This window comes from Nesoenas mayeri (assembly GCF_963082525.1).
Source record: "Nesoenas mayeri genome assembly, chromosome: 6".
Lineage (NCBI taxonomy): Eukaryota > Metazoa > Chordata > Aves > Columbiformes > Columbidae > Nesoenas > Nesoenas mayeri.
Window position 1 is genome coordinate 7999910 of NC_137545.1, and position 12768 is coordinate 8012677.

The 12768-nt window shown below is 39.3% G+C and overlaps 1 protein-coding gene across 3 annotated transcripts in view; it reads right to left on the reverse strand.

Annotated features, from left to right (window-relative positions):
* DIP2A (disco interacting protein 2 homolog A) overlaps positions 1–12768 on the reverse strand; it is a gene marked incomplete at both ends in the record, with an annotated part of 103486 nt that overhangs the window by 67029 nt on the left and 23689 nt on the right. For all 3 annotated transcript variants that reach the window (XM_080346879.1, XM_080346878.1, XM_080346880.1), the window contains one exon: positions 5870–5941. In XM_080346879.1, coding sequence (XP_080203005.1) covers positions 5870–5941 — 72 coding nt within the window. The remainder of the gene's footprint in view (positions 1–5869; positions 5942–12768) is intronic.

The following is a 12768-nucleotide window of genomic DNA, read 5'->3' on the forward strand; positions in this document are numbered from 1 at the left end:
CAGAGGTGAGGTTTTGCTCTGTTAAAAAGAAGCTACACGCTCAGGTTACTTGATAGTTATAAAAAGCAACATTTAGCATCGCTTTTAACTCAATGAAGTAACGATTTGATGCCACACGGGGGGTTTTTTTTGTGTGTTGCGTTTTGTTTGTTTTGGGTTTTTTAATCCTCAATATTAGAAACAATATGATGCTAATGACAATTCAGGGATTTTTGTTCTCACCAGTTACATCATTACTCTATATAAAAAGCAAACCGGAGACATGCAGGTCTCTAAATTTAATCCACCCCAGGAAAACTCCTGATGTCACCTGTCAAGTAAAGAACTGCAAAGTGTCACTCGGTAACAGCTTTTACAGCTTTTTGTGTATGTTTTTGTTTGTTTTTCTTGAAAGGAATAGAAAGAGCTTGATCTAAACACCTTGGGTTTTGTAAGTCGTGTTTTAGGGTATGCACATGGGTAAACTTTCTCAAAACTACCATTAATGTGGACTTGTACTTAGAGCTGACAAACACACCATGTTCTGCAAATAACAGCTCTCAGAGGAAAATGAAGAATGTTTTTTCAAGTTTGTAAAGCAGAAGCATGTCTGCTTTATTATTCACACACTTATTTTTTTATTTCTTTATATTTGTTATACTGTCACTAACAGAAAAGCAGCAGTGGCAGCTGCACTGTGGTTAATGTACTACTCGTATGTTCTTTCACAATAAACCCATAAAAGCAAAAATCGTGCAAATTTATTTCATGAAGATGGACATTTGGAACTTCTACGTGAAACCTGATGGCTGAAGAGACAACCAGAGGCTCAAATCCTAAGTTTTAATCTGGCACTTATTGTTTCTCCTTGTACCAAATTCGTTTCTAACATCTACCTAAACAGAGATGACATAATAAAGCAAACAGGGACAGCCCATTACGTGCTGTGGTTAATTACAATCATGCAGCTGACAGCAGAACAAGTCTGTGTCGCTGGACGATTCAGTGCAGATCCACTACTGACTGCACAAGTACGGCCTCAAGTTCCATAAACTACCTTGGAAGCAACAGAGGCTTCTTCCATCATCTCTGGATTTTATCTCATCTGCTTTACCTTGGAAGTGTTCTTGAATCTTTAAGATCAACCAGGTCCTAGCAGGTTCTTCCAACAAACAATTTCTTTTTAAAGTACTTAAGTACATTTAAGTACTTTTAAAAACCACTTATGTTGCCCAAGACAACCTCCAAAATGTTATCTTCCCAGCAGAGCTCTCCCAGGTTGGTTGTAGCTACCACACCAAGATCTGTCTTGGACCTTCCCAGAGAATAATCTTGGAATTTATCCTTATTCTTATAACAAAATACAGGTAAAGGAAAGCTCACAGGCATCCTTTGCTCTCCAGAAATACAGGGCATTCAAGGCACTGGTCTGATCCTGCTGGGCACTTGACAACTAACCTGCAACAGGATAGCTGGCCTCTAATGCTAGCATTGAGTTTTCTCAACAGAAGGCATATTTAGACCAAGAAAATTCGACTCCTGAAACATTCGAGAGCGAAGAAGAAAACGAGTAAAACACAGAGAAATTAAAAATAAATATATAGCACTGTATAGATGTTATTATTATTGTTGTTATATAAATATATGTATTACAAATATTATATATTAAAACCACTTCAGCGGTTTTATTTACATTATATCTATAATATATATAAATAAAGTATAAATAAAAGAGCTACATTGGCCAAGATTTTAAAACTACACAACAAAAATTCTGCTTTTTAAAGAAACAGCTGGTAGGTGAGCAGGAAATTACCATGGTAGTGAAGGATGGCTGCAGGGTAATTCCTATTTAACAAAGGAGAACGCAGATGACCTTACAATGACTGATCGCTGCTGTCAGAACCTCTGAGGTTCACATTTCATCTTCCCCTTTGGTTAAAATAGCTTTGAAATGGTTTCAAGTGTCTGGAGTATCAGCAGAATAGAAGAAATTTTATTTATTTCACCTTCAACAATCAGCTCATGATGTTTCACTTCCTGACACGAATTTTTTAATGCTCCTGTGACAAATGTACCTTCACAGGTTGAAGTTATCCGCTCTCCCAAGCACAACATTGAGATTGTTCAGAATGAGGCTTTTGGAGTTGCCATCACCCCTGGTACCGCTTCCCATTCTTAGATATATTCCACATGGGGAATATGAAGTGATTCTAGAAAGAAACAGCTCCTTTAACCATCAAAAATTCATTGACATTCAACAGAAAACTCAACGCTTCTTACTTTTGCACAGGCATTTGGTTGGAATAGAGAAAGATAACACATTTTAATTAGTATTTCCCCATAGCTACATAGTTTTATGGTTCTTAAGTGAAATCTAACGTTTCTGCTAACTCTTCATAACTGCAGGTTTAGAATTTTAGAATGCAAACCAGAGCCTACGGTAGCACAACTCCTGAATACTAACACGTTCTACTTAATTTTACTGTTAATTGAAAATATGCTTTGCAGCCACTTTTGGCGTTTTCTATTCACCGAGCCCTCTGCGGAGTTATTTCACACTGCATATATAGATTTGGTTCCCCACAGATTCAGCTACACAGTGCAGCAGAATCTTAATCCAATCCATTTTATACGGCATTCAAGGAGCAGGAGTTCTCATATGGGTACATTTTACTTGGCAGCTGATGAGGTAAAACATGAAAAGTTAAACTTCCAGAGCTCGAATCTTACCAGGATATGAGTATGCTTTAAGACACAAAGAGCACACAACTTGATTCATAACTATTTGTTAAAAGAAGATCCCATCAACTACCCATATAAATCTGAACACGATATTTCATGTTTCATAAACTTACAGTAATCAAAACCTTTCATTTCTAACAGTGTTCCTATTATTCCTTTTACTACTTTCTGCCTCTCACCAGGAATGCTATTTCCTACTCAGTACTTTCATTGCCCACCTTATACTTTGTTAAAAACCTTACAAATCAGCAGGATTGTACTATCCGCTTACGTTTCGTAACAAAACAAGTAGAGGAAGGGATCGATGCACTGTAAGGAAACATCAGGTTTTGTGACATTCAAAAAAGTACTGAAGAACATGAGATAAAAAAATTAATTGGTCAGCAGTCTTTACCTCATAAACCAACAGAGAAAAGATGACAACGCATATAATTGGAAAAGAAATGATTAAATCAGCTGTAGAATGACACGAGTTACTGGTCCTGGGGATGGTCAAATCACAGACTAAGAACTCTTCAAATCTAAACTGCTGACATGCATCAGTCTGCAAAAACTTGATGGATAATGGGAAACGTAATAAATCCTACCAGGAATGCTGCTGAGCAAAGGACATTACAAAAAATCCTGCGATCAAATTGTTAATGATAAAAAATTACTCCAGGCTTAAAGCCGCTGGGACTCCCGCCCATTAATCTGAGCCACGCTGAAGCTGTGTCAATTAACAAAACTCCAAGCTAGAACTGGGTTAATGGAACATACGTCAGGAAACTGAAATAAGTAGTTAGCTTAGGGTTTTAAGCAAACCTTGTCTTTTTGATGGAGTGTCTGTGTTTGTGCTCAGGCAAGCAGCCCACTCACTCTCTTTTTAGCATATTAAAGCTAGATTCCTGTTATCTCCATGCAAAGCCAGGCTAAGCAGTAGACAAATCCAGTATTCCTTACAAAACACGGTATCAAGCAAGGAGGACAGACCACAGGATCAGCTAATTTCTGACCACTCCTTAAGATGATCAGGGAAAACCTGGCTGAACAAGGAGAAATTTTGAAGCAGCTGGAAATCTAAAGGGACCTGGGATTATTAGCGGAGCCTAATACCAGATCACAGACAAACGAGGAGACTGTTGAGCTGCGCTGCCATCTCCTTAGGCCACGCTTTCTTAGTTACTGCCCAGGATGTTGAAGTGTTAACCTACATTGTATGAAGTCACTTCTCCCAGATGAAACACTCCTGGAACACCTCAAGTTTGAAAGGGAAGCTTCAGTGAAAACAATTCCTATTTTTCCTACTCTTCTTTTTAACTTGTACAGCTGCCTAGCAAGTCTGTAGTTTCATACATAGCGTGTTACTGAATGAGCAGGTTACCTAAATAGGACATTACAAAACACCTCTGGAAATCATACAGGTATCACAGCAGGTTTCTAGAGCAGACAACTGAATTTAATCAGCTTAACACCCCTGGAAACCCTGCACAGGAGTTACTTCTAAGACCCCAAGAGTTAGAATACGACATGAGGCCAGCAGCGTTCATGCAGAAGAGGGGAACAAAGGTGCTTTACATTGCTTTTAACACTTACTTAAAATATTGAAGACAGTGTGCTGTACTTTCCTAAGCTACACTTTAGCCAAGAAATTGAACTGTTTATGCAAACAGCCTTTCAGTTTAAGGGTTAAGAGGGGAAAAGAAGTTTAAAAATCACTACTAGCAGAGAGGCGAGAAGGCGGAGTAAATCAACAGTTGAAATCCTAAGACATGACTTTCTAATAAATAGAGTTAATTGCAGAACATTTCTCCTGATTGTTAATCCTCAGCCAAAATCCATACTTGGCCTGGTCTCAAATTCTTTGGTTAAGCTGAGTTGGAGGACAGGGTGTTTTGAACAGCAAAGTGAGGCAGTTTCTCAGAGAAAAATGGTGTAAGGAGGAAAAGCTGTGGCAGGTGAAGCGAGAACTTGCTGCTGCCTGCAGTACTTAGAAACATCCCAACTGCTTCTATGCAAGGAATGAGCCATTTTATAGAGATGAGTTAGATCCTTTGTGGTCTAGAGTATTATAAATTTACTAAGCGAAAAGCTACAGCCATTCTTAACAACAAGAAAACCACAAAACAACAAACCTGTGCTAAGAAACCTCATAATGAAACACCAAATCACGTTCTAACTGTTCAACACCAAATACACACTGTAGAAGGTTTTCTAAAACATCACAACTCAGCAGAACTCAGGAGAACAAAACTTTTGTCTGTCCTGCTCCAAAGAGCCACCGGGGTCACTGATCAAGATTTCAAAAGTAAAAGGAACTACCATCTGGTTCAACAATTTGCACAAAAATGGCTGCAGATGTCCGTTTCTCCATCAAATCAGTAACTTCTGTAAATATCAGAAACAACATAGGACCAAAAAAATCACAGCATTGATCCCTCTGTTCTCTAATCCAAAAGCATAATACTAACCTTGTAAAATAATACCTGTTATTCTTTTTCTCTCATCTGTCTACATTGTTTCACTATTGGTTCCACTCATCTCTGTTCTCTCCTCATTTTCCCCTATCTCAACCAGTATCTCTCAAGCTATGGAAGAACTGGCCTGGGGTTATTATACAAGACCAAAGATCAATGGTAACACAACAGCTTTAACCCGAAGTGATTTAAGTGTCCTAGTGTAAAAACAAATGTAACAAGTTAAGCATGTAGTTTTTCGCCATGGAAGTCTGATAATAATCAGCTTAAGAAGTAATAGTTTATAATAAAAAGCCAGTATTTTGAAGAAACTGGGCAGGGTGAGGTGGGGGGTGCAGAGGGCATGTGCAAAAAGCACACTGAAGAATGACAGTGACAAGGAGTGAGTGTTTGCATGTAATGAAAGTGGCTAACGTGCCTCCAGGAATAACTTTTCTCATTTTAAAAATTATCTTAAAGTCTTGGATATAGACTAAAGTTTGCTGAGAAAAATGTTACCATTTAACATTTAATATATCTCTCTCAGACTTTTCTCTTGTTCTGCATTTCTGTATAATAGACATTTTCCGCTACCGGTTATATGCTATGTCAAGCAAACATCAATTCATCTGTTCCATTTAGTGAGAAATTTCCATTACATATTTTCACAGATTTAGCACCAAAGTTTTAACTTCTATGCAGTCTCTTACCTTGAATCAGTGGTATGTACCGTGCCAACAGCTTTGCTCTTTTCTTTTCATATCCTTTCTGAGTGATGTCTCCTAAAGAAACAAAGAAATAAATTCATGTTATTTTGAACAGTTTCTTCTTCTCATTTTCCTGAAACCTATGATTAAACTCACTAACTCTGAATGAGCTACATTAGCAACAAAGACCTGGGCATGTCAGAGAAATTCATGGCCACGTACATAGCACCCATGCAGTGCTATGTGTGCACATATGAAAATGAGTGTCTTGGAGGTAGACAAGAGAGAAATGGTGTTTTTGTTGGCAACACTGGTATAACACGATGTGTATTTTCATGCAGACTATTATAGAATAAAAGAAAAACTTCTGGAGAAACCTCAAATAAGCTTCTGAGACATTTTGCAATCTGTCCTTACATGATTCTACTAACAGAACAAGGTGGCTTCATGCAAAACCAGCAGCAGGCTTAGCGTAACACCACAAAGCCCCAAACCTCACCAAAATTTTACAAGCTTTGTCTGTTTTCTAGATCTCCACATAAACATGAACACAGTGATCTCAAATAACTTAAAACCTCTCCTACTTCCCCAAATTCACACTTGCTTAAAGACAGATGAGATACGATGCAGTCCTACTAACAAAGTGGGATTTGATCCCTCTGTAACTGCCAAACGCATCACAACAGCACGAAATAGAACCAAGACTGAAGATATTAAAAATATCCACTGAACTTGGGTAGAAGGTGAATTTTAGAAATGTAGGCAGATAATTATCTTGAATTTAATTAGGACACCAAAGTAGAATTTTACATTGAGATCTTTGCTTCAAGCACATTCTGGCAGCAACTTACTGGTGAAAGAGCATCTCAAAGCAAATTATGAAGGGGGTAAAAAAAGGCATGAATTACATATATATGGATTAAGTAAAACAGCCTTCCTCTGGCCCTTTGCTTTCTGCAAACCTGAAACATTTTCTCAATCCTATTCACACAAGGAATCAAATCACTTCATTCTACCATCCCCACAGCAATCAAGTGAATATGCATCACTTAAAGTTACTGACAGTCTGCCAAAACAAGCAATGAGAGCTTGAAGATACCGTTCAAAACAGATAAGAAAAAAAAATATGCAAATCCTGGAGTGTTTCAATCATTGCAGGCATTTCAAACTACAACCAAACAGAATCTGTCACTTTTCATTCATAAACCTGCGTATGGATTTCATATCAAGTTTGGACACAAGGCAGAAATGCTTTAGTTATTTTTCTTAAGCAGAAATTTTTTAGTAGAAGATCTAGAAATATTATATATAATACATATATTTGCTATATAATTATATCAAAGCAAGAATGAAATCAAAACAAAAGCCACACGTGCCCAAGCAGATTTGTGTGCCTGGCAATAGCTGATCAAAATGACAAATTACACTCTAAGTCACTTCTATGAAGAAAGAAAAGGGATACCAAAAAAAGATGCATCATTTTCAGCTGGGAAGGGGGAGCAGAGGGGAGAACCCAAAACAAAAACAGACAAAAAGCATCATCAGGAAGAAGAGTTTAACTTAAAACATAAGCACTTTGGAAGACAAAAGCAATCACAGCAAATTCTTTAAGTGACAAACGCTGTAGGTAACATGAATTTGCGATACCGTAACACGAATTTCCGATACCGGAACTTCAGCGAGGACAGTAATTCTCACAGCTCCATAAATGATTGCAGTAAAACCTCCAACCAAGCCTCTGTGCAGATCAGCCCACTTGCCAGGTATCACTGAGTTGAAGAGATGTGCCATAGAAGCAGCAGATCAAAAGGCAGGTTGAGAAGAAAGTCTCATTTAAACCCAAACTTTGGCGTTTCACTGCATCTGGAGATTCTTTGATTTTGCTGGAACGCTGACTTGAAGTATTTTCTGCGAACTGGGTTACGAGAAGTCCAAAGTCAAAAGCATCTCAGCCGACTTGCGCAGCCCCATGGGCAGGTCGGACTCTGCTACCCAGCAAAGCTGCTCTTTGTTCCTTTCTCTAAAGCTTGGGGGTGGATTCCCCTCGAGATCTGCTCCCCACCCCCTCACCCTCCCTGGGATTAACCCATCGTTTGGGGTTCTTTGTCATCCCTCACCTCTGCCAAAAAGAGCCGCTTGGCCACATCTGGTATGGCGGGGCCACAGCTGCTGTCATTTAGCCTCACTTTCTCCCTAGTTATTGGATTACACAAAAGCAATATGAGGTTCCTCAGCAAACCAGCTGGAAAGGCTGGATAAAGCTGGACACCGGGGCAAGCTGTTAGTCCTCTGCCTGCAGTATCTGACATGTTGGGAAATATGTCAGAGGCTCCAAGAAAATTCATCTAGCCAGAGATGAAAGCGTTGCCATTTCTTACTATGAGCTATAAAAATTATTTTCTTAATTAGTGCACAAAGAATCTGTCGTGCAGTTACCCCAAATCTACCCAGGCATGGGTTTTATTTCACAGTGTGATCAGTATGGCTAACAGAATCTTAATGCCAAACTAACTAACTAAATATTATTATCATTGGGTTTTCATTAATTATTTTCATTAATTATTTTCCATTTTGAACCTGCTGGGTTCAAAACTTTCAATGAGCTTATTTTGCATTCTGAAAAGCAGGCGGTGAACACTGAGTGTGTGCTTCAACACTCCTCAAAAACGCAAGAATAGGAAACAAGCACATGCTTTCCTGCCTGGACAGAGCTCACATGCCCCATCGCACCACAAAACCCTCACACTGCAAAGCCCTGACTTTGTAATCCCAAGTATTTTATGGCAGCTCTACCCATTAGATAATAATGCTTAGAAGTGTTGTTTTTAACTAGGAATTGGGCATACGTGAGCTATGCAGTTATTAAATAAACAGAGTGTGCTTAACAGAACAGAGTTTCCTTGATCACCCAAGGAGAGGGGCAAGGGCACAAAATAAATAATAAGATGTATTAGATCTGCAAGCTGAAGCCTTTACGGATTGCAGTGTTTGGGCACCGGTGAGCACAGCCACAATTTCAGGTCTATCACCTATTGATAAATCACTGCACAAACTCGTGCCAGTTCCTCCAGTGTAAAGTGAAAGCCAAGGGTGTAAACACCGACTTCTGCCTGAAGAGGCGGCTCTTGGATGGTCTGCAAGGGCAGGCAAGTTGCCAGCCGAAAAATAACTCAAAAGTCAGCTGTGGAAAAATTTAAAGTAAATCTCCAGTGTTTCTGTGGACAGGTTGTCACTGTATTTGAAGGGCTGCTGGAGTTTGAAGGATCAATTTTGACTAACTTCAAAGTCAGAAACAACAACAACAAGCAAAAAAAAAATAATCACTCTGACATCTGTGATTTTTGTACGCTGTGAAAGCAAAAATAATCAAGGCATTTCTAAGAACTATGATAAGAGTCAACAATAAGGAAAGCCAGTGACAATTGTTGTAACAGCTGTGGAACTGAAAGATAGTGCTGAGAACACTGAACCACGCAGCCAGCAGAGAAACAACTCAGCTTCCACATCATCTGTCCTTCAGAGTAAATAATGTGCCAACCAGCCCTGAGGACACCGCTGGTAATGGAAACACGTCGGAAAAGAAGAGACCTCACAGTCACAAAGGCTGGAGAAAACAGAACCATCAATGGACAGTTCACTTCCCGTGTGAACGGGGCAAAGCTCTGGAATTACAGCTATTTGAGCATGAAGACCAGAGGGATCATGAGCTTCTGAAACACGCCATGCATGTGGATTGCAAGTTTAAGAATTCTTGGTACAGCCTTGGAAAAGGCCAATGAGAAATCATACCCAGCATCCACAGGGGGCCAGTTCCTTGAAACCAACACAGGCAAGTAACACCTAGTAATTGGTGCGTTTAACCTTGAATAAGGACGATGAAACCATCTGAGCAACAATCCTTACTGCAAAATCTCAAGACTGCTGTTTCCTCGAACACAGCTCCCAGAACTGTGGTAAACAGAAAATTAAAGTAATAAACACACTCCTAGGAACACAACATTTATCTTTAGATCTTTTTATCTGTAGATCAGCAGGTTTTGGAAAGCCCTTGCTAATAGTAGTCAACATGTTAAAGGATTGAAAATGGAGAACACAGGACAGTAGGATAAAGCCATTTGTTCACCAAGGGGAGATCCAGAGCAGTAGCCATATGTAATTCCTGAAATACTGCGGCATGACGCTAAGTCAGATCTGTCCTCTCAGACATAGATGATACACCTCAAGCAATGTCACACGTCTCTTGTCGCCCAGCTTCCCAACTCCAAAGCGCGTCATTTGTTACAGCACCCTGGCCACCAACACTGGCTGCTGACACCCCCAGAAAGAACCAGGGGCAGTGATGAAACACAGCAGGAGGGTTGCATTGATGCCTAAACTTGTACTCACTAACAGGGCCTGGAGAAGGAGGAAGAAGAGTAGCTGAACTCCCATCCATCACAGGGCAGGGCTTTACCAAACAGCTTTTCCTGCTAACACCTGATGCCAAAACAAAGACCAAGTCATGAACAAGCCTGCCAAGGCTGCTGCTTAATTGAAATTAAAGCCTCAAAATCAAATATTATGAGGGTGTTTCCAAAAGCTAGCGTTTTCTTCCAAAGAAGGTGAAACCAGAACAATTGCAACCCATGATCAGAGCTGACAAAGTTGACTGAATTCTTATTGGCTTGAAAAAAAATTAAAAAACACCACCAAAACTTTATTATCCATGTGAAGTTTTATGGCCTTTTCCAGAAGATCATTATATACCTTATGCTCACTATTTAAATACACCTAAAGGCTTGACCTAGCCAACATTTGGAAAGACACACGCCCTTCCAAAGCTGCTGACGTGCCTCATGTGAATGTGGTGTGTGACAGTTCCAAGTAGTTCCAAGTTGAAACAAGACCTTGAGGAACGTCCCTGAAGATGAACCAAAGATCAAAAGACAAATCCTTAAAAAGAATCTGTAGAAATATTGGAAAGGAAGAGGGGATGTTCAGAGAAACTTGCAGAAACGAAATATTCTTAAGGAAAACTGTAAGTGGTCTAGGGATATGTGTTCTCCATCAGCTTCAAGCTGGGCTGCGCACAGGTGCACCATCAACAGATTCTGCCGACTGACAAATCACAATCACTGTCATCAGCTCTCAAGTTTTAATCAACACTTAGATCTAAAAACCAGAACAACTCTCCCAAACCTTCTACTAGTGCCCATTACAAGCTTTGATTACCTGCTACATGTTCTCCCAGATACCACACTTCTTTGTATAGTTCAGGCAAAAAAACACACTGATCAATAGGTGAATAAGGAATTAGAAAAATTAAAATCATTACTTGCAATTAAAGGGAGGGGTTTGGACCTCTGAAGACTGCAGAGGCCAACACTTGCTGCCATCCCTGAGACAGAGCCACTGTTAGGTCTGTGCTCTTTAAATCCAATAGTGTTCCAGGGAAAATATTAAAAATTCTTCCATAACACTTACCCTTATCTGGATATTGCTGTACTTATTAAACAAACTGGTTCTAAACTGGACCCACATCAACACAGCTCTTTTGTGGGGTTTTTTTTGGTCCTTTTTGTGCCAGCTGAGGAACCCCCACTTTTTCCTGTGCAAAACAGAAGTTTCCCACTGGATTTTCCCCCAGGAGCTGAATTATTAATCAAAAGCACGTTGATAAACCAGCAGGACATCTCACAACTGTCTGTAAATTAGTAGTCTATTAAGTAGCCTTGGTTACACATTTTTAGCTACTTGGACTTTTTCCAGTTTCAATCTTAACCTTGGATTATTTTCCTAAAATTGTACTACAAGCTGTACTTCCACCATTACTGAACATTATAATGAAAAGCACGACTGCACAAAGATTAGTTATACTGCTAAACTCAGTGTTTTGGTTGTTTCATGTTTGTTTTGTTTCTTAAGAGTGGTAAGTACATGTTTCCAGTCCTTTGCTCTGCTCTAAAACTCACATTTTGCAATAACAGGTATAAAGAAGCACTTTTAACTTGCCATGTAACATGAAGTCCACTCTGGCATGCAATTTCTAGAGAAAAGTCCTGCACTTTTTTCCCCTTTATACAACATACCTTCATTCCAAGACTCATTCTATAGCACAGTGTGTCAGCCACAGCCAAGCTTAAGCTCACATTGTCTTTGAAAAGCACGGAAAACTGTAGCCACATGAGAAGCAGATGAAGCTTTATCTTTAATATCCAGAAAAGAAAACTTCCTTGCATCTGTAAATCTGCAAAATATTCAAACAGCAGTCCTTTAACCTCAATCACAGCCGTTTTCTGAAGGGCCATCGATTGATGCCTTAACCGAGTTTGCATATGATGAGCTAAGTGAAGTGTGAAAATATCTTGATTACAATATTTCATATTAAATGAATCAGGCAGAAATGGAAATCGGTGACATCAGATCATTCCATATGGTGATGCGTTTGACTAACCTAGAAGATATTCTATGTCAAAGACCCATTTTAAACAGCCTGAGAGCATCAAGATGACTTTTAACCAGCACCAAAAATTTTGCGCAACTTCACTGAAAATTGTTGGCAAATCCTAATTTCCAGCAGGACTTTCTTGCCTTTGACACAGTTTATGTTATCAAAGTACAAGACTTGTAAAAGTAGTGATGTAGAGAAACACAACTACTTAAAGGTACACAGTTTCTTTCAGCCTTCGCATATGCAACAAAGTCACCAAAACGTCAAGTTCTAGAAACCAGAGGAACATGGACTAGTTAATTGCATGTATCTTAATGACAGAAAGGGAAGTAATTTTACAAATATGATAGTAGCAGATGACTAAGTTTTCCACTTTCTGCACAATTACGCAATGGGACAATCTATTTTACAATGCTATTAAATGCCTTGTGTGCTTTATCTTGGTCTAAATTTGCTCTGATCAAACCATCAG